General features: G+C 45.2%; 1 protein-coding gene across 1 annotated transcript in view; it reads right to left on the reverse strand.

Annotated features, from left to right (window-relative positions):
• LOC126458351 (transcriptional regulator ERG homolog) overlaps positions 1-21193 on the reverse strand; it is a 293460-nt gene that overhangs the window by 87643 nt on the left and 184624 nt on the right. Inside the window, exon 4 of the mRNA XM_050095320.1 lies at positions 1638-1685. Within this exon, the coding sequence (XP_049951277.1) occupies positions 1638-1685 (48 nt within the window). The remainder of the gene's footprint in view (positions 1-1637; positions 1686-21193) is intronic.

Genomic DNA, 21193 nt, shown 5'->3' on the forward strand with positions numbered 1-21193 from the left:
GAATCGAGAAGGGTAGCAGTTAACAACTTCTATTGTATACGCCATATGTCATAAACTTGCTATGGAATCTCGTGTGGGCAGTGAAACGGCTTGAGGACAGATGTGGTGCAGCGCCTTTCCGAACCTCTACGAGATTCATGGCAGATATGCGAGCTGCCGTCGATTCCTCCCCCGCGACATCAGCGCGGGCGGGCGCACTCATCGATGTCTCCACAGTCAGACGCCCCCGCAGTAAGGGGACGGCCGGTCAGGCTTCGGCGAGGACAATGGCTTCACGGGACCGGCAAAGAGGCTGTTGCTAAGCTAATGGACGGCGCGCCGGGGGCCGACAAAGCGACGCCCAGGCCAATGACTTTTTTCCCAACTTTTCCCTCCGCAACCCTCGCTTTCCGGCGCCCCCTCGGGGCGGGCCCGGCGCCCTCCCCTCCTGTCACGTTACTGTTTGACGCTATGATGGAGTGTAAAATAGCAGAAATGATTGATCTTTTACGTGGGCACAAATTCTTACTAGTCCCATCTACTTGCTACCCAAAAGGCGTGCCTGGAATACGTTCGCCACTGTTTGCTGGTATTTCTGTCCCTCAGTTTCTTCAGAGCCCCTCCAAAAATCGACATTTCCTAAACACCCTACAAAAGTTTTGCGTCTTATTATGCTAATTACTTCGACGTAGAGTGCTAAAAATGAAAAACTTTTGTCGAAACATGAAAGGAAAATGCGCTATGCATCCGTAAGGATTATTGTGTTTGAACATTATGTCTTACGTACGGCGCCTTCTTCGCGTACGTTTGCCCCTTGGTTCCAATTTTCTCGCTTACACATTTTGAGCTGTGGTAGCGGCCGACGTCTTCAGTCGTGCTCCCTTCTCCAAGAGGGGTGTATCTGACTTTCATCTTCACAAGGAAAAAGTGACAAACTGGTAAATTCAATGACGTCGTTGGTCATGAAAATATCACAGAATTCTGAGACAAGAAGGTTACCAGACGTGTTTTGCACAGCTACCAGTAAATGATTTTCAGTGTGTACTCGATGCACTGCACCATCTTTGTAAAGTTTAGGAACTTGTGCAGAATACATAGTTTAAACGTAATGATTCAAAATCATTCGCATTGTGATCTCTTCGTGCCTGAGAAAGTGGAGCCCAGGTACCGTTGTGAAGTATTGTGTCACCTCGCAGCTCTGTAGAGGGCGTTTAATAAACTCCATTGAGTTTGCTCATTATCGTAACGAAAATTTTGCCCGTTCTCGTAACATGAAAACGAGTTCCTTAACACCCACGCCTCTTCCAGAAATCATTTCCTGCGTTTGTAATACTAAATATCTGTTGACAGAATGCTCAGTATTACTGGTGAATGTTGTTTGTCACTTCTTGTACGGCCTTTGGCTTCTACTGCTATAAGTTCATTCTAATACCCAAAACGTGGAGGAAGTGTGTCTCATGGCAGATGCTTGCTTAAAAATTGGACACTGTGCCCTGTTTGAAATGTGAAAGCCAAAGGGCACAATATTTTGCTGATTACATGCACTTCTCGGTCATGGAACCTAACCTACGCACCTTGCACGCTTCGCAAAATTTTCATTCCTTACATCTGCATGAAGAGATAGGACTGATAGTTGTGACAACATTAAATTGGCTTACCTGAACTGGCGAGGCGGCTGCTTGTAGGCCCGAACATCTGATACGGGTCTGCAAAAGAAGGAGACAGTAGCTATTAGTGCCTCATTAAAGTTAAACATGATAAGTGCTAAAGCTCAGGGAATTTCAGAAAATTTTTACTTTGATAAGTTAAATTTTCCTCATTAAGTTGTTCATAGCGACAAGTTAAAACTGTGTGCCACGACTGAGACTCGAAGTCTGACCTCTGCCTTTAACAGGCAGTGATGTTCTCTCTTTGAATGGCATCACATGTAAGCCCCTCACAGACCTGCCTCCACGAAGCTCTGTTCTGGGCAGGGTAACTTGCTTGCTCCAAGCCCATTCCGGTCAGGCTCTTGATTTAGTCACTGCACTCGCATTCGGGAGGACGACGGTTCAATCCCGCTTCCGGCCATCCTGATTTAAGTTTTCCGTAATTCCCTAAATCGCTCCAGACGAATACCAGGATTGTTCCTTTGAAAGGGCACAGCCGACTTCCTTCCCCATCCTTCCCTAATCCAATGAGACCGATGACCTCGCAGTTTGGTCTCTTCCCCCAAACAACCCAACTCTTAATTTAGTCTATCCACCGCAATGGTGAGCGTGCGTCATTTAGATCTTCTTTGCCCCCGACTTTTCCTCTATGATTGTTCTTTCCATTACCTCTTGCCTTCTGACAATGTGACCACAATATTTTAACTGATTTTGGTTGACAAGAGTCGCTGGCTTGTTCTGATGTAGAGCTACCTCGGGGGTCCATTCATTGGTTCGACGTGCTGTCCATGGTGTTCGAAGTAATCTTCCATAGCACGAAATTTGCAGAGCGTCAGTCCTGCAACTATTCGCTTTCTTCCTCGTCCAAGTTTCTGCTGCATAGCTCACGGTACTGAAGGTTAGAGTTCGGAAGAGGGTGAACTTTGTTTCGGCAGTGACTGATGAGTCCTTCCAGATGCAAGGAAGTTTTTCTGTAGAACTTGTCGCAATCGAAATTCGCCTATGTATCTCAGGCTCGCAATCTCCAGCATCAGCAAATCTTGTGATGTAAGGTCTATTGTCATTATGGCGATCTACAGTTATCACTTTGGTCTTTGTGTCGTTGTTTTAAAGACCATATTCTCTGTTATGTTCGGTGAACTTTCGCCTGATGGTTTGCAGTTGATGCTCGTCTGTTACAATTATTAGCGTCATCTGCGTACCTGAGATGCTAATTTTTCTGCCATCTACAACGATACTGTCATACCAGTTCTCGAGAACCCCCCCCCCCCTCTCCCCCCCTCCCGACAATGTTTTCATTAAATGCACTGAACAATACTGGAGAGGAATGCAACCTTGTCTCACGCTAGCATTGGTAGAAAAGATGTCTCTTGCTTTCCCTCTACCTCCAGCCTTTCATATCTATCTATTAATCCCAATCAGAACTGTTATTTATATGTAATTTTACCGCTGTAAATTGTTCAAATGGCTCTGAGCACTATGGGACTTAACTTCTGAGGTCATCAGTCCCCTAGAACTTAGAACTATTTAAACCTAACTAATCTAAGGACATCACACACATCCATGCACGAGGCAGGATTCGAACCTGCGACCAGAGCGGTCGCGCGGTTCCAGACTGTAGCACCAAGAACCGCTCGGCCTTTACCGCTGTAGCCAATATTATTACTGTACTTTACGTTTGTAACATTTCACCTGATTGTGTAAACAAGAATGAAATTTAAGTTATTTTAACATTTCACCTGCTTGCATAAACACGTTTAACCTATTTTAAGTCGCACGGGATTAGCCGGGCGGTCCTAGGCGCTGCAGTCATGGACTGTGCGGCTGATCCTGGTGGAGGTTCGAGTCCTCCCTTGGGCATGGGTGTGTGTGTGTTTGTTCTTAGGATAATTTAGGTTAAGTAGTGTGTAAGCTTAGGGACTGATGACCTTAGCAGTTAAGTCCCATAAGATTTCACACACATTTGGACATTTAACCTATATTAACTTGTCAAAATCGGATTTATATACTACCTGAAGTATTTATTCCAACGCATCTATTCGACACCTCAAAACAAACACCTCGAAATCCTTCAAAAAATTATTCTGTAATAATGTTGATAGGATGTATATTCTTTGTACTCTGCGTCAATGTTTTCTCTTCTGCTATACGATCCTTACATCCAATAGTTTCCAGACATGATAGTCGTTTACAAATTATTACAGTATACGTGTGACGTGTTACGACAGCGAAAGGAATCTGTGACCACTTATCTTATGTTAACCGTTAGATACAATTATTTTGTCAAAAGAAACCCAAAACCATGTTCTGAAACAGTGTTTTGTTTCTTCCATTAGACAGCGCCACAAGTTCCTCCAAACAATCATAACACAACACACTCGCAAATGTCATACTAACAAATATAAATCCACCTGATGATGGAGGTTTAAACCTTTGAAACGCGCCGTGGAGATAAATAAACAGTGACTGGTAACAGTAAACATGTTGTTTCATTTAATCTGCACTTATAGCTGTTACACCCTGTAAAGATTAGGAACAGTAGAGAGCCTAGGCGAATGCCAGACATCAGTTCCGTCAGCTACCGGCAATTACTACGAATTTTGACCTTTCTGACAGAAAATCACGAATCCAGTAGCACAACTAAGACGATACTCCAAAATTGCGCAATTTGACTAGAACTGACTTGTGTAGGACGGTGACAAAAGCCTTCAAGAAACCTAGAAATGTTACATCGACTTGAGAACCGCTGTCGGTAGTCCTCGTTACTTAGTGAGAACAAAGAGTTAGTTGTGTTTCACAAGTACGATATACAGGGTGGTCCATTGATAGTGACCGGGCCAAATATCTCACGAAATAAGAATCAAACGAAAAAACTACAAAGAACGAAATTCTTCTAGCTTGAAGGGGAAACCAGATGGCGCTATGGTTGGCCCTCTATGTGGCGCTGCCATAGATCAAACGGATATCAACTGCGTTTTTTTAAATAGGAACCCCCATTTTTATTACATATTCGTGTAGTACGTAAAGAAATATGAATGTTTTAGTTCGACAACTTTTATCGCTTTGTGATAGATGGCGCTGTAATTGTCACAAACGTATAAGTACGTAGTATCACGTAACATTCCTCCAGTGCCGATGGTATTTGCTTCGTGATACATTACCCGTGTGAAAATGGACCGTTTACCAATTGAAGAAAAGGTCGATATCGTGTTGATGTATGGCAGTTGTGATCAAAATGCCCAACGGGCCGGATAGCTACGTTATTTAAGGAAACAGGAAGTGTTCAGCCACATGTGAAACGTCAACCACGACCTGCAACAGATGATGATGCCCAAGTAGGTGTTTTGGCTGCTGTCGTGGCTAATCCGCACATCAGTAGCAGACAAATTGGGCAAGAATCGGGAATCTCAAAAACGTCGGTGTTGAGAATGCTGCATCAACATCGATTGCACCCGTACCATATTTCTGTGCACCAGGAATTGCATGGCGACGACTTTGAACGTCGTGTACTGTTCTGCCACTGGGCACAAGAGAATTTACGGGACGATGACAAATCTTTTGCACGCGTTCTATTTAGCGACGAAGCGTCATTCACCAACAGCGGTAACGTAAACTGGCACAACATGCACTATTGGGCAACGGAAAGTCCACGGTGGCTGCGACAAGTCGAACACCAGCGACCTTGGCGGGTTAATGTACAGTGCGGCATTATGGGAGGAAGGATAATTGGCCCCCATTTTATCGATGGCAATCTAAGTGGTGCAATGTATTCTGAGTTCCTACGTAGTGTTCTACCGATGTTACTACAAGATGTTTTACTGCATGACAGAATGGTGATGTACTTCCAACATGATGGATGTCCGGCACATAGCTAGCGTGCTGTTGAAGCGGTATTGAATACCATATTTCATGACAGTTGGATTGGTCGTCGAAGCACCATACCATGGCCCGCAAGTTCACCGGATCTGACGTCCCCGGATTTCTTTCTGTGGGGAAAGTTGAAGGATATTTGCTATCGTGATCCACCGACAACGACTGACAACATGCGTCAGCCCATTGTCAATGCACGTGTGAACATTACGGAAGGCTAGCTACTCGCTGTTGAGAGAAACGTCGTTTCATGTATTACCAAATGCATTGAGGTTGACAGATATAATTTTGAGCATTTATTGCATTAATGTGGTATTTACAGGTAATCACGCTGTAACATCATGCGTTCTCAGAAATGGTAAGTTCATATTGGAACAACCGAAATAAAATGTTCAAACGTTACCAACTGTTCGTCTAAAATTGTGAGCCATATGTTTGTGACTATTACAGCGCCATCTATCACAAAGCGAAAAAAGTGGTCCAACTAAAACATTCATATTTCTTTACGTGCTAAACGAACATGTAATAAAAAATGGGGTTTCGTATCTAAAAAAACGCAGTTGATATCCGTTTGACCTACGGCAGCGCCATCTAGGGCGCCAACTATAGCGCCATCTGGTTCCCCCCTTGAAGCTAGACATGTTTCGTTCCTTGTAGTTTTTTCGTTTGGCGCTTATTTCGTGAGATATTTGGCCCGGTCACGATAAATGGACCACCCTGTATACGAAGCAGTTATTGTGGTTTTGACGGCTGAATAAACATTTCTAACTCAGTGATTACGTGTGTGTGTGTGTGTGCGTGTGTGTGTGTGTGTGTGTGAAAGTGTAAGTGGGTGTCCGGCGGCTGGCGGCCCACGTACGTGGAGCTCATATGTGGTTGCGGCGAGCAGGCGGGCGGAAGGCGGGCGACAGCCAGTGTCTCCCCACGTCAGACGCACGCGTCGTCGGCAAACACGCAGAGTGCCGCCTCCGTATGCTAAGCGAGCCAACAGCGGCAGGGCTGCGAGCGTCACGTCGCCTTACTCGACACGGGGAGACGCGGTCTCCGAAAAATACTCCAGCGTTCTGCTTTCCAATTTTCCAGACAAGTGTATTGGTGCTTCGCTGAACTTCCTTATTTTCTAACGTCTTTCAGTTATCACGGCAGGACGCAAACTTTCTCTGAACCGATCTTTCCACGTAAAAACGGTCTTGTGGTAATGTTACAGTATGTGTACGCCGGTCTTAGAGCAGAGAAACTTTTAGCGTAACTGTGAGAGTTATCAAGTGGGAATCGACAAGACAGTAACCTGAGATGGGATAATAAATAAAGAATCAGGAATGCTATTAGCCCTGGATTGGAAAAAGCCTTAAACAGTTACAATTTTTCACTTTGAAAATGTACCACGGAGCGTTTTAAATTCAGACTAGTGCGTCACATCACGAAAATTAGATAAGTTTGTCTTCATAAACGTCATGGACTGTGCGGCTGGTCCCGGTGGAGGTTCGAGTCTTCCCTCGGGCATGGGTGTGTGTGTTTGTCCTTGAGATAATTTAGGTTAAGTAGTGTGTAAGCTTAGGGTCTGATGATGGTTCAAATGGCTCTGAGCACTATTCGACCTGAGGTCATCAGTCGCCTAGAACTTAGAACTAATTAATCCTAACTAACCTAACGACATCACACACATCCATGCCCGAGGCAGGATTCGAACCTCCGACCGCAGCGGTCGCTCGGCTCCAGACTGTAGCGCCTAGAGCCGCACGGCCACTCCGGCCGGCAGGGTCTGATGACCTCAGCTGTTAAGTCCCATAAGATTTCACACACATTTGAACATTTGTTTTCTTCATAAACATTTAGATACTGATCAACCAAATCATTACGACCATCTCATTAATGGCGTGTTGGTCCACCTCTGGAGCGCAGCATATCAGCGATTGTGCTTGGCATGGATTCCAGAAGTACTTGGTACGTGTCCGAAAGTAACTGACATCAGATGTCTATACACGTATCACGCGATTTCTCGGAAATACCCCCGGTCGTTTCTTGGCACGTAGCTGGCGTCTGATAGCGCCAGATAAGCATCCTCGGGTTCAGATTAGGAGAATTTTATGGTCAATATCTCAACATCAGTTCACTATCATGTAACTCAAAGCACTGTAGTACGATTCTGGCCTTATGACACGCACAGTTATTCTGCTGGAAGATGTAATGCCGCCCGGGGAAGACAGCAAAGCATGAAGACCAGCGTGGTCCGCAACAGTGTTCACGTAATCTACCTGAGCTCTCATGGATGCCCATGAGAATGTCCCGTGGCGCGGTACATCTTTCGAGCATTCGTTCGACTGGATGACGGAGTAACCGGACTCGATCATTTACCTGGTGTATCAAGAAAGGCATGTAAGTGTAACTTAAGTGAAACAAAGTATAATCAGTTTTGTGACCGCAGAATTTTAAAATAATAGAGCATAATCGCCACAATATTTTTTAATTTCTACGTTTGTTTGCATGGCAATCTTCCACAGTGGCTGTTAAAATCAGTTTATTATTGGTTTCTCGTCTTGAGCTTATTGCACTTTAATTAAAGAAAATGGTGTAGTTCTCTTTAATTAAAATGCAGTTAGCTCAAATCGGAAAACCAATAGTAACTGATTTTGACAGCTGCTGCGGAAGATGGCCATGCAAACAAACGAATTTTGGACGCCTTGTCATGCATATCCAAATGGCCTCTACGTGAAGTTTGGAAGTATACGTCTCAATCTGCATGGTGCAATTCTCTTTAATTAAATTGCAGTTTATTTTTTTCCATTAGTCTTGAAATAATCTGTCTACGCTAGAGATGCTGAACATGTAATAGGCACATGGGAGTGCAGAATTGGAAACTATTTTCATTTCCATTCTAGTGTCACTTCGTGACCGCCATACTGAAGGCTGGCGAGATTCTACGTATGAAAATCTTTGGTCAGCATGCTTCGACAGCTAGAGATGACATTCAGTTTAGTTACAGATTCTTGAACTTTTCGGATGGAGTAAGCGCATAGGCGGAATATTGTCAGTAAGTATTTAGACGCATTTTAGAGCTTCAGTGTTGTACGCTATATGATCAAAAGTATCCGGACACCACTATGTAAAGCAAAATTGACCACCAGAGGTGGGCCTGCCAGTACAAAAAGAGGCGGGAATTATGATGTTGTCAGGAGAAAAGCAGTAAGAGTTGAATAGTTCGGTAAGGAAAACTCATCGACTTCGAATGTGGACTGGTCATTGGATGTCACCGAGTGACACATCCATCAGGGACATTTCAACCTAAAATTCTGTACGTGGCTGCACGTTCAGAGACCGTGAATAGTTACAACTGAAAGAAAAACAGCCCTCGGTCACTGTTTTTAACAAATTAACCGGGTTTCAACACTGCTAGGAGTGTCTTCCTCAGAATTTAAATAAAAGAATGGCGTATATTCTATAACATGGTCACAGAATTATGGCTAAAAACCTATGATAGATGATTCCGTACTTATACTCTATCATACGTTTTTAGTCGTAATTCTGTGACCATGTTATAAAATATAGACCATTCTTTGATTTAAATTCTGAGGAAGACACTCCTAGCAGTGTTGAAACCCGGTTAATTCGTTAAAAATAGTGACCGAGGGCTGTCTATCTTTCAATTGTAACGTTTGAACCCCTCTAAAGCTGCCCAGTTCGACTGTCGGTTATGTGAAGTGGAAAAAGGAAGGAACAACCACAGCTAAGGGACCGTCAAGCATTGCGGAGGATGGTTGTAAAAAGTCGCATGAAATTAACGAAAGGAATCGCTCGGGAGTTCCAAAGTGCTATTAGCAGCACTGCTAGCACAATCATTGCGCGTAGAGAGATAAAAAGAAGGAGGTTCAATGGTCGGGCAGCTCCTCACAAGCCACATATTTATGTTGTGAGTGCCAAACGATGCTTTAGATGATGGCAACAGCTGCGCCACTGGACGGTGAATGCGTGAAAACGAGAGACTGGAAGTGATGGATTACTCTACACCCTATGGCAAGACGCGGAAGAGTTTGGCTTCGGCAAATGACTGGAGAACATTACCTGTCATCACGTGTAGTGCCAGCAGTGAAGTATGGAGGAGGTGGTGTGTTTTTCGTGGTTGAGATGTGGTCCTCCCATTACTCTTAAGAAACCGCTAAATGCGGTTGGATACGAACACATTTTCAGCACTATGTACTGCGGGCAGTAGAGGACGGGAGACAATGATTGTATCAGCGTGACAATGCACCGTGTTATAAAGGAACACCTGTGAGGCAACGGTTTGTAGACAATAAGATTCCTGAAATGGTCCGGCGTATCCAGAGTCTCGAGTTGAGCCCAATGGAACACCTCTGGAAAGGGTTGGAACGTCCGCCATCATTTTACTCTCTGGTTTCGGCTCCCATTCCTCAACAGAAACTCAGGTACCTCACTGAAAACGTCCCCAGCAGAGTTCAAGCCATCACAAAACCCATGGGTGGGGAAACTCAGTACTTATGTCGACTAACAGGTGTCTGGATACTTTTGACCAGATAGTATATTTCGTGCTGGTAAGAATAGATTTTCTAAACATTTTTAATCGGGCTCTGTAAAAGCAATATTTTACCGAAGCTGAATGATATACAAAGCAATAAAGGCGAGACAAAAAGGACTTCACAACTTTGGAATGATATAGAGATTTCTTGAGGTAACTAACAGAATCAGTAGATATGCCATTTTGTAGCATACAACCTCAAGTTTGATTCACGTAGTGTATCAGTGGCCATTCCGCTACCGGAAGCGCCAGCATAGTGGACAGAAAATAACTACTTTCACTGGTGGGAAGCGTGCTCGTTGTGTGTTTTGCTTTCATGAAACGAACTCTGAAACAATTATTCTGCGTAAGCAGACTATGGGGCAGGGAAAATCCACATGCAAACCTGAAACACGTTCGTGACAGCCCAAAAGTTAATGCGTTTTGTGCCCTTAGAAAATTTCTGGACAAAACTATCACTGGTATTGCGTATCTGGATATACTTGAAAACTTTTTAATTGCACTTATCGATAAAGATGACCGAGATGGGACGGTTTACTACCCGCAAGATGGTGCACCACATCATTTCCTCACGAAAGTTCGAGATGTCCTCGACAATCGCTTCCCCAGGTCGGTGGATTGGCCGTGAGAGGGTCAATCGCATGGTTACCACGCTTCCCAGATTTGACACCACTGGATTTCTTTCTCTGGGGTGTCATTAAAGACCGTGTGTATGTTCCTAACCAACCGAACAATTCAGCCGACTTGAAAAATTGAATCTACGCTGCCGATGCAGAAGTTAAGCCCGATTTTCTGCAATGAGTGTGCGAAGCAATTGATAACCAGTGGAATGTTTGCCACATCACAAATGCTGGCCACATCGAATCAAAATGACATTTGACACTTCTATGTGAAACTTGAGGTTCTTTGCCATAAAATGACACATACGAGTCAGTATGCCAGTTCCGTGAGGTATCTCAATACATCTCTATATCATAACAAAGATGTGAAGTCCATTTCGTCTCACTCTGTATTAGCGCTCGGGACAGGCTTATGAGAACAATGCAAGGTATTAGCGCTGACGTCGTTAGGTGTGTGGTGACGACGCAGAGGAGCACGTGTGATTGTCGGGTATCGGCGGGCGCTGGGTGGCGGTCCGCGGCCATCAGTCTCGGCGACACAAAGGGCGGCCCGGCCGTCAGCGCCGCCTCCGCCGCCCCTGCCGCCCGCGCCGCCTCCCGTTGATTAACGAGCCCGCCACGCGCCGCCAGTCGCCACCGGCCACACGCGCGCCAAAACACACACGCCGGGGGCCGGCGGGCACCAGTGACAGCGGGCTGCCACTGCTCAACTTGCCATCCTTCACATCATATTCACAAAAGTGCGATTTGCTTGTCTTTCAGTGCGGTGAAACAGTGAGGATGCGAGGTGCCGGGGTGGAGAAGAGTTTGAACCTCTTTAATTCTGACGAATTTTGCATGAGAACCAGATATGCACTCGACCCCCTCCTTATCTACCACCTAATTAATTATGCGCACAACGTAACGGAATGAAATGATGGTGGAACCTGCTAGTTGCCAAAATAAGGAGTGCACGCTCACAATAATTTAATAAAAATATTAATCTGCTCAGATAAAAAACAGGAACTTTATCATAATAAACAAGAGGAAGTGGCATTCTGCATATATCTACGAAATGATATGCGGATTAAATATTACAAATTACATCAGAACATAAAGGCACATGATTATCGACACAAACAGTAGGTTAAAGGATAGGGTATTCTGAACTATTATGAGAATAAGAGTTGGCTCGAGAACAAGTTCTCCTATTCTCTGTGATGCAATAGCTTGATGATGAAGACTGGAGGTCCTAATCAATCAAATATTATTCTCTCGACTATACTGTAGTATCGCGATTAGTAGTGAGAGCTCACATGGGATCACATGGAGAAACAAGCAAGGTGAATTTGTGGCAAAGCGAGCGCGCATGCTGCTGAGGACTTCAGTATAAAACTGATAGGTCCTACAATGCCGGAGCCACAAAATACTTTACCAATCCTGAAATTTGTAGCAGGTCTTCGGTAGGCAGCTTTCTGATGATGTGGGCGTCGACTTCTGCTGTGCAGCAACTCTGTTTCAACCCCTGGCCGCCCACAGCTCGTGGTCGTGCGGTAGCGTTCTCGCTTCCCACGCCCGGGTTCCCGGGTTCGATTCCCGGCGGGGTCAGGGATTTTCTCTGCCTCGTGATGGCTGGGTGTTGTGTGCTGTCCTTAGGTTAGTTAGGTTTAAGTAGTTCTAAGTTCTAGGGGACTTATGACCACAGCAGTTGAGTCCCATAGTGCTCAGAGCCATTTGAACCAACCCCTGGCCTCGAAGGCCAAGTTCTGCCGAAAACGTGCGACTAAGTCGCAAGACCGTCCGACTCCGACGATGATCAGATCCCGAATCCTACTGCGCCCGCGCAACGCAAGAGCGACGTCAACATTGCTCAACTCCCTACTCTGCTCGAAAACCGCGAATCAGCATTCAGTGCTAATTCCAAAATTTCCCCATACTGTCTCGAAACATCATCCGCGCCAATAGCGACCGTTCCCTCGAATTTCGAGCACGGCTTTATGACGTCAACTAGCCTTAGTTTAAGTTGACCAGTCATGCCTCTGCTATTCAGCTGAGGGCACTGAACTTGCCGTTTGACCGGCTACGAAAACAACCTGCCTAGACCACCGGCCATCCGACGCCAGACAGTCGCACCCAGCAGAGCATGGTTCTCAGAATCAAGAGGACAATGCAGTCAGTCGGTGCCAGGAGTCTTCGTTCCGGACGCGCCAGAAGGTGAACACATTAACTGCGGCGACACTCAGACGTCTCACAGGTCGGTTCGCCCTGCATACAATAGGCGAAACTCGACCGACGTCGGTCGTTCCGCCAGGCGCTTAAGCCCATTGTACGAAACCCTCAGAATTCGGGGAAGTGCAGCCCCCGACCGGAAATGCAGTGTGCCGCGTCCTCCGATGCTCGCCTCGCGCAGGCCACACATGGAAGTAGCCCAGCATGCATAGGAATCAAGTGAAAAGTACTTTTGAGCTCTCAGTACAAATGGTTCAAATGGCTCTGAGCACTATGGGACTCAACTGCTGTGGTCATCAGTCCCCTAGAACTAAGAACTACTAAAACCTAACTAACCTAAGGACATCACACACATCCATGCCCGAGGCAGGATTCGAACCTGCGACCGTAGCGGTCGCACGGTTCCGGACTGCGCGCCTAGAACCGCGAGACCACCGCGGCCGGCGCTCTCAGTACAAATACCCGCATTACAATAACCTTATTCGGTCTGTTACTACCGTGCAATAACAAAGAACATTAATAAAACTGATGAAAATGAGAGGCGGCATGCAAAATAGGGCATGGAACCTCTCAAGGAGACACTAACACGTCGAAAATCATTACTGAGTGTTTCGCTTCGATGGTAATAGCTACGTAGTACTCTGGCGACCTACTCTTTGAGTATGCAGAGTATCTACGCAATGTAACAGCCATAACTGTATACATTAGACTGTTTTTTCCTTATGTTTTAACAATTGTAACCTTTCGTAATTCCAGAGATAATTACTGGACAAAGGAAATAATTCCAAACACAAGAAATAGTTAATGAAGGTTATAAAATTTCGGGAACACATTTGTGTAGGTAACGTATTTAAGTGATTAACGTTGCAGGTACACGGGTACATGTCAGTGCAGGAAAAGCCATTGCAATGGTAAAATGCAGGTACGTTAATAACTGGTGTGGCCACCAGAAAGTTGAGTGCATTATGTCGTACAGATGTTTGTGGGATGGAATTCCGTGCCTGTTGCACTTGATCGGTCAATACAGAGACTGTTAACACTGGCTGTGGGCGACGTTGGAGCTGTCGTCCGATGATGTCCCAGATGTGCTCCACTGAAGACAGATCTGGTGATCGAGGAAGCCAAGGTCACATGCCGACGTTCCTTAGAGCGTGTTGGGTTACAACAGCACTATGTGGGCGAGCGTTATCCTGTCGAAAAACATCCTCTGGGATCCTGTGCATGTATGGCAGCACAACAGATCGACTCACCAGAGTGACGTTCAAATTTGCAGTGACGGGGTGTGGGATAACCACCAGAGTGCTCCTATTGTCATACGAAATCGCGCCCTATGTCATAGCGCCAGGTGTAGGTCTATTGTGTCTAGAACGCAGACAGGTTGGGTGCAGGCCCTCAAATGGCCTCCTCCTAACCACCAAAGGCCATCACTGGCACGTAGGGAGAACCAGCTTTCATCAGTAAATACAACAATTTTTCACCCAGCCCTCCAGTGAGCTCTGGCTTGACACCACTGAAGTTGGAAATGGCGGTGGTTTGAGGCCATTGCGATGCACGATACACGGCGTCTGGCTCGGAGCTGTCCTTGAAGTAAGCGATTGGTGACAGTTCGTTGTGTGGCTGTGGTGCCAACTGATGCTCAAATTGCTGCTGCACTTAGCACGATGCGCCAGAACCATACGCCGATCATGACAGTCTTTCCTCACTTTAACGCCACATGGCGGTCTGGACCTGGTCTTCTTGCGACCGTACCTTCTGCCAGCAATCATGTACATTGGCTATAGTCCTGCCAACTCTTTCTGCAATATCGCGAAACGAATATCCACCTTCTCATAATCCTATTACACGACCATGTTCAAATGCATCCCTGACTCACATCAATGCAATACGTCTAGTATCAAAGGAAACGAACGCTCAAGACCGTTACAGAATGTATTTAAGGCGTACCTGATTCGCATTCTTATATTGGCGCTGCTAGCGCCACTCTTATGTGATTGGCAAGAAATCTGAATAGACGTCATGTCTCGTTTATCTAGCAAAACTCGTTCTTGGTGATCATATTTTTTCCTGAAAGTGTTGAAGAAACTATGATTTTTAATATAATCCTGGGTTCGGTGTGGGGCGGCGGTGGGGTGGGTGGACTGCTGTGGCCTGTTGTGGGGTTGTGAACCACTGATGGCTACGACAGGACAAAGAATCTCCGTTGTTTCTAGGTCCCCGGTTTGATACACAATGATTTTTAATGGTTTTTAAAACCCATTCAGAGTTGGGGTACAGTGATATTTTTCATATTGTTAGATGGGAATGAGGTTTCTCGCGACTGCTCTCCTCGATCTTCTTGCGCATCAGTTCCGGGTAAAACATCAAGCTTTCGACGATTATCACCATAGTCTTTGTCAGGAGCAACTGACACTTTATAGATTTTATTTTATATCATAATATTTCATTCGTTGTGACACCTTTAACCGTCGCAGCCCCATTCAAAATATAGCACGTCTTCCACTATCTTCTCCATCATTTTCTAAGGCAAGATTATTTGCCGGTGCATGCCTGAAAATGCCCTTTTTTCTTCGCCAGTTTTCGGATGACGTCTAGACTTAAACGTTACGTGCTTGCGAATAAATAATCTAGCATTTTTGGCCAGCTGAACGATTACACCGTGCATTACTTCGTATTTTATAGCAATTTCCAATGAAGTATCAACTAGCGGCATATCCATTGGACACACACAAACACACACACACACACACACACACACACACACACACACGGGCATAAAACACTCACTTGACCGCGGCGTAATTTGCAGAAAACCCATATCATCGAGGTCATAAATATTTTATTTGTGAGGGGCAGCATTGCACTGTTAGTGTAGAATGAGATTCATTGCGAAAATTAGTTCAAAATGGCTCTGAGCACTATGGGACTCATCTTCTGAGGTCATTAGTCCCCTAGAACTTAGAACTAGTTAAACCTAACTAACCTAATGACATCACAAACATCCATGCCCGAGGCTGGATTCGAACCTGCGACCGTAGCGGTCTTGCGGTTTCACACTGCAGCGCCTTTAACTGCACGTCCACTTCGGCCGGCCACGAAAACTAGTATCATTAAGCCTGAGAGTAGAACCGCGCAAGCTGCGCAGTGGTTAAGGTCCTGGAATCAAAATTCGGCTGGAGGGGTTCCGTCCGGTGGGTAGGTTCTGTTTTTCTGAATCGATGAAGACAAACATGGAAGAGTTCCTTTGAAAACGACTTGTATAATCTAAGCCCATGCTACGCCGATAACTGCGTCATCGTCGTGTGGAAAACATTACAATTCTTTAACAGTTGCCGATGCTCCAATTTAAGACGAATGTAACGCAGAAATTAGTAGTGATGCGAGTAGCTCGTGTCACAATCAGCGTGTCAGCCGCCGATATCATCTCCTCCGAAGAGTACGAATCATCTCGGCCAAGGCCGCATAATGAGATGCTACGCTCTATTATATTCCGGTACGGCAAAAGACGACATATATGACATATAACCTCCGTCACCTAGCCCATGTATCAGGAAGCTACCACCCAGGCACCCTCTTGCCGCTGTCCGCAAAGGTACTGCTTGGGAATACTTCAGGGTCGCACTTCTCGACGCCACCGTAGCGTTGAATTCCATGTAGCACGATGGGATTCTCTACATCCATCTTCCATGCGAGAAATAAACTGCTTTTAGGAAATACTCTTTGATTGACGACTCGTTTGGTAGGAACTAATATTTTCAGGTCGGCATAAAAATACTTTACAATAATAATGCCGAGGTAGGTAGGTTAATAAGTAAAACGTCATATCCAAGTTCACACTTTAGAAATTCAATCAACATATTCTGTACTTCTGCTATATGTTATACAAATCAAATAAGCACATAGATCTGTGACAGCTGTACGACGCACATCAACGAGTCTGACATTTACAGTATTTTCACGTTAACTTGAAAATGGTACTACTTACCATAGCTAGTCGTCAATAAATCTTTACTCAGTTTATGGCGATAATGTGACTTTATTTTTAAAATACTCACTATCAGAGCTGTAAGACACTTTTCTCAAGAAAAAAACCAATAAGAAATGTTTTCCTGTGTCACGTGTGAGCTTCTTCAAGTTCTTTCTGGGAGGAGGCCCTTCCACGTTACAACACAGAAGACTATTTGCAAACGCGATGACTTTAGTCGGCAAGCATCAGTCGTCGACGCTCGGCCCACTGCTGTCTGTTTAGCACTCAGTAATTCTGCAGAATTGGCATGAAGGAAGGCAACGAGATACCCTTTCATCATGTTTCCCAAGAAAAACACCTGAGTATCATACAATGAAGGCTTTCACGACCGGATGTTTTAGCTGACGATCATTCTTCCGGGTTGTATCGCTGTGTTCCATGGAACTCTTCTATCCCTGACGTTTCATCCAAAGCTACGTCGGACATCTTCGGAGATGCTCCTGGTTGCGATACTCAGCACAGGTTTTTGAGAAGAATGGGTACTCTAGTAAGGAAATAAACAGAGTTTTGCGACCGAATAACAGGAGGCCTGCCGGCCGCGGTGGTCTAGCGGTTCTAGGCGCTCAGTCCGGAGCCGCGTGACTGCTACGGTCGCAGGTTCGAATCCTGCCTCGGGCATGGATGTGGGTGATGTCCTTAGGTTAGTTAGGTTTAAGTAGTTCTAAGTTCTAGGGGACTGATGACCACAGATGTTAAGTCCCATAGTGCTCAGAGCCATTTGAACCATTTGAACAGGAGGCCTAAGGACAACGATAGGACATGGCGATACAAGAACACGGTTTCTCTACCCTTCATCAAAAAAGTAACGGACCAAATCGGCAAGATTTTAAGGAAACATAACGTTCGACCGATTATCAGACCAACTAAGAAAATAGGCCCAGCACTTCGTTCCATTAAGGATAAACGTCCCCCTCTGTCTGCAAGTGGTGTATACAAGATAACGTGTGCGTGTGGTAGTGTCTACATTGGAACTACAAAGAGAAGTGTGAATAGGCGGTTGAAGGAACCTAAAAGTCTTTGCCGACTAGGGAAAACAGACAAGTCAGCTGTGGCGGAAAATGCTCTTCAGTCAGGTGATCAGGTAGTGAAATTTTCGGAATCTGAAGTTCTGTGTACTATGACGCACTATTACCCACGGCTATATAGAGAAGCCATCGAAATATATGAACATGGGGACAATTTTAAAGGAAAAGAAGTAGCTATGAAACTCAGTGACTACAGAATCGATGAGAAGTTCTTATATTTGACGTACTGTGATCGATAGTTGTATTTTACCCTTGACAAGGTTTATCTCTGCTATCACGTGAAATCCAGACCACGCCCACTTTCCACGGTATTTAGGCCGTTCTTCGACGTCCAGACTCAGCTCAACCAGGAGCACCTCCGAAGATGTCCAACGTAGCCTTGGACGAAACGTCAGGGATTGAAGTGTTCCATGGACCACGGCCATACAACCCGGAAGAATTCTCGGCAGCTGACCCATGAGTATATTTCTTACTTCACTCCTCACTATTTAACTAGCGTAACCTCATCCTTTACTTAAAAATTGTGCAGCCTATTGGTAAAGTCTGAACCTTCGGGTCTCCATTGTACTTACTCTCTTCAACTTAATTTCGGTTTCGTCGAAGACAATCTCAATTTCCCTTTCAATTTCTTTGTCATTAGGCTATCCGAGCACGCTCCATAGACAGAACCAAACTTCGATACGTCGTCAACCATGTGGCTGCACCCTGTACTCTTACATCCATTACATATATTCCAGTACAATACAGATATGAAAGTCGCTTGCCCCTTTCGGCAGATAAATACTAAAATTTCAGTGCCGTGTTGTTCAGAAGGACGATGCAATGTTTCATCGGACATGCAATCATATATAAAGGAACAGGCTACAGCTGTTATACAGTATATGAAATGTATACGTAGTTGCAAATATGGACAACCACCAGCTGTATAAAGGAATAACGAGAACGAAAATTTGCGGCAGACCGGGACGCGAATCTGGATTTCCAACTTATCGCGAGTGGTCGGCTTGCTATTAGGCTCTCCGAGTACGTACGACTCAGGGCGAAACCAAAGTTCCACATATCATCAACCATATGTCCACAACTTGCACTCGTACATCCGTTATGTTAATTCTTGTACAGTGGAGACATATTAAATACAAGTCGCTTGGTGTAAACTGTAAGTTAATGCTGATGTGTATATTTATTTCGAATAACCGATAATTCTATTCTTCTGATAAGTTATTTATTTCGGTGACAGTTTAAATTTGATTTACTTTCGTCATTAATGTTCCTAACTTACATCAAAGAATTCACTTTTCGATAGCAAAGATAAAAATTGTCGAACTATCCTGTTTGTGACAAAATCACCGTTCGCCATGGTGCCAGCATTACTACGAAAGTTCTGTTATCTTTTTCTCTTGAAAAGAGATCCTCTGGGGGTTCATGTCTGTACGGTTTGCTTTGGAGCGGACTCCTGCCGGCAGCTGCCGCAAAATCCGGAGCGACTATAAACACTGAATGTCAGTGGCCCCTCACTTGCGGACAGGAAAGCGAGCCACTTTGCGTGAAATGTGTTTGAAAGTCGTCTTCCCCGCGGGGTATCGTGTTCAGGAGATCAATCACCGGCCAGCAGGCAGTAGGAGGGGGGAGGGGAGTGGTGCCGCCGCTCGCTGCTGAGGCAGCCCTCAGTCGCTTCTGGTGACCGTGGGCAGGCGCGAGGGATCCGCGCATCGCTGGCGCATACAGCCGTATCTCAACACAGCCACTGCTCGAATGCACGTACATCAAACGGGACTTCTTTTTATCTGCAGCTAATGAGGTTCAAATGGCTCTAAGCACTAAGGGTTCAAAAAATGGCTCGAAGCACTATGGGACATCGGAGGTCATCAGTCCCCTAGACTTAGAACTACTTAAACCTAACCAACCTAAGGACAACACACACATCCATGCCCGAGGCAGTATTCGAACCTGCGACCGTACCGGTCTCGCGGCTCCAGACTGAAGCGCCTAGAACCGCTCGGCCGCACCAGCCGGCAGCACTGTGGCACTTAATATCTGAGGTCATCAGTCCCTTAGAACTACTTAAGCCTAACTAACCTAAGGACGTCACACACATCCATCTCCGTGGCAGGATTCGAACCTGCGACCGTACCAGCTGCGTAGATCCGTACTGAAGCGCTTAGAACCGCTAGGCCACAGCGGCCGGCTAGTGAAGTTGTCTCAACGATTTTGTAAACAGTCCAAAAACCTACTGCCAGTTGCTTTTTGGTTCAACTCTTTACAAATCAAAATGTGTACCGCAGCACTTGGACCAAAAGGACGTAGGTTGGAGTTTAAGGTCCAGTCGACGTAGCGGTCTTTAGAGATGGAGTACAAGTTGTGTAGGGAAAGAGCGCGGGAAATGGACGGGCAATGATCCAGTGACACAGCCATCATACAAGTCCTCTGAAGTGAGATGGAAAAGCCGCGGGAACCTAACTGTAACCAGAGGAGCGTCGATTTGAACTCCGCTGCCTCAGAATGTGAATGCAGTACCTTAAACATTATGGAGTCTTGTTCGGTTCTTAGAGTGAAGTGCATCTTCACTACTCCAGCCGTGGTTGTTCTGAGAATGTTTCAACTTCATCTGTGTGGGATGCAAAGAGTTATGGCCTGACAATGGCGCCTGTTCTGAGACAACAAACAGCAAATTTGCAGATGTCTTCCGGGGCTGCTAACTAATTTGAAATTGTTGACATCTGTCTTGTCCTAGACAGAGGTTACAGACTCTGCTAACTACTCGAAGAGTTGCTCTAAATTCTGTAACCGCAATTGTTCATTGAGTTAACTTTTGTAGTGGTCTTTGGTCTTCAGTACGAAGAGTGGTTTGATTTTGTCCTCCAGGGTAGTCTCTTCCATGAAAACCACTTCATAAGTGATCCAAACAACGTTCATCTGAACCTGCTTACTGTATTCAAACTTGGTCTTCCTTTATAAGTTATATCCACCATGCTTCCTTACATTACCAAACTCACTATTCCTTGATGCAGCTGGATGCATCCCATCAACCGATTCCTTTGTTTTAGTCATGCTGTGCCATAAATTTCTTTTTCTCCCAGTTAGATTCCGCAGCTCTCCCTCTGTTATTCGATTTACTCATCGAATCTTCAGCATTTTCTATGGCATTAAATTCAAAAACTACTTTCTTGTCTGCATAGTTTCCGTTCCACAATTGACTTCCCTACAATATTTTCGTAAAAGATTTCCTAACGTATAAATTTATCTTCGATGTCAACAAATTTCTCTTTTTCAGATATAATTTTCTTGCT

The sequence above is a fragment of the Schistocerca serialis genome, chromosome 1, assembly GCF_023864345.2.
Source record: "Schistocerca serialis cubense isolate TAMUIC-IGC-003099 chromosome 1, iqSchSeri2.2, whole genome shotgun sequence".
Taxonomy (NCBI): domain Eukaryota; kingdom Metazoa; phylum Arthropoda; class Insecta; order Orthoptera; family Acrididae; genus Schistocerca; species Schistocerca serialis.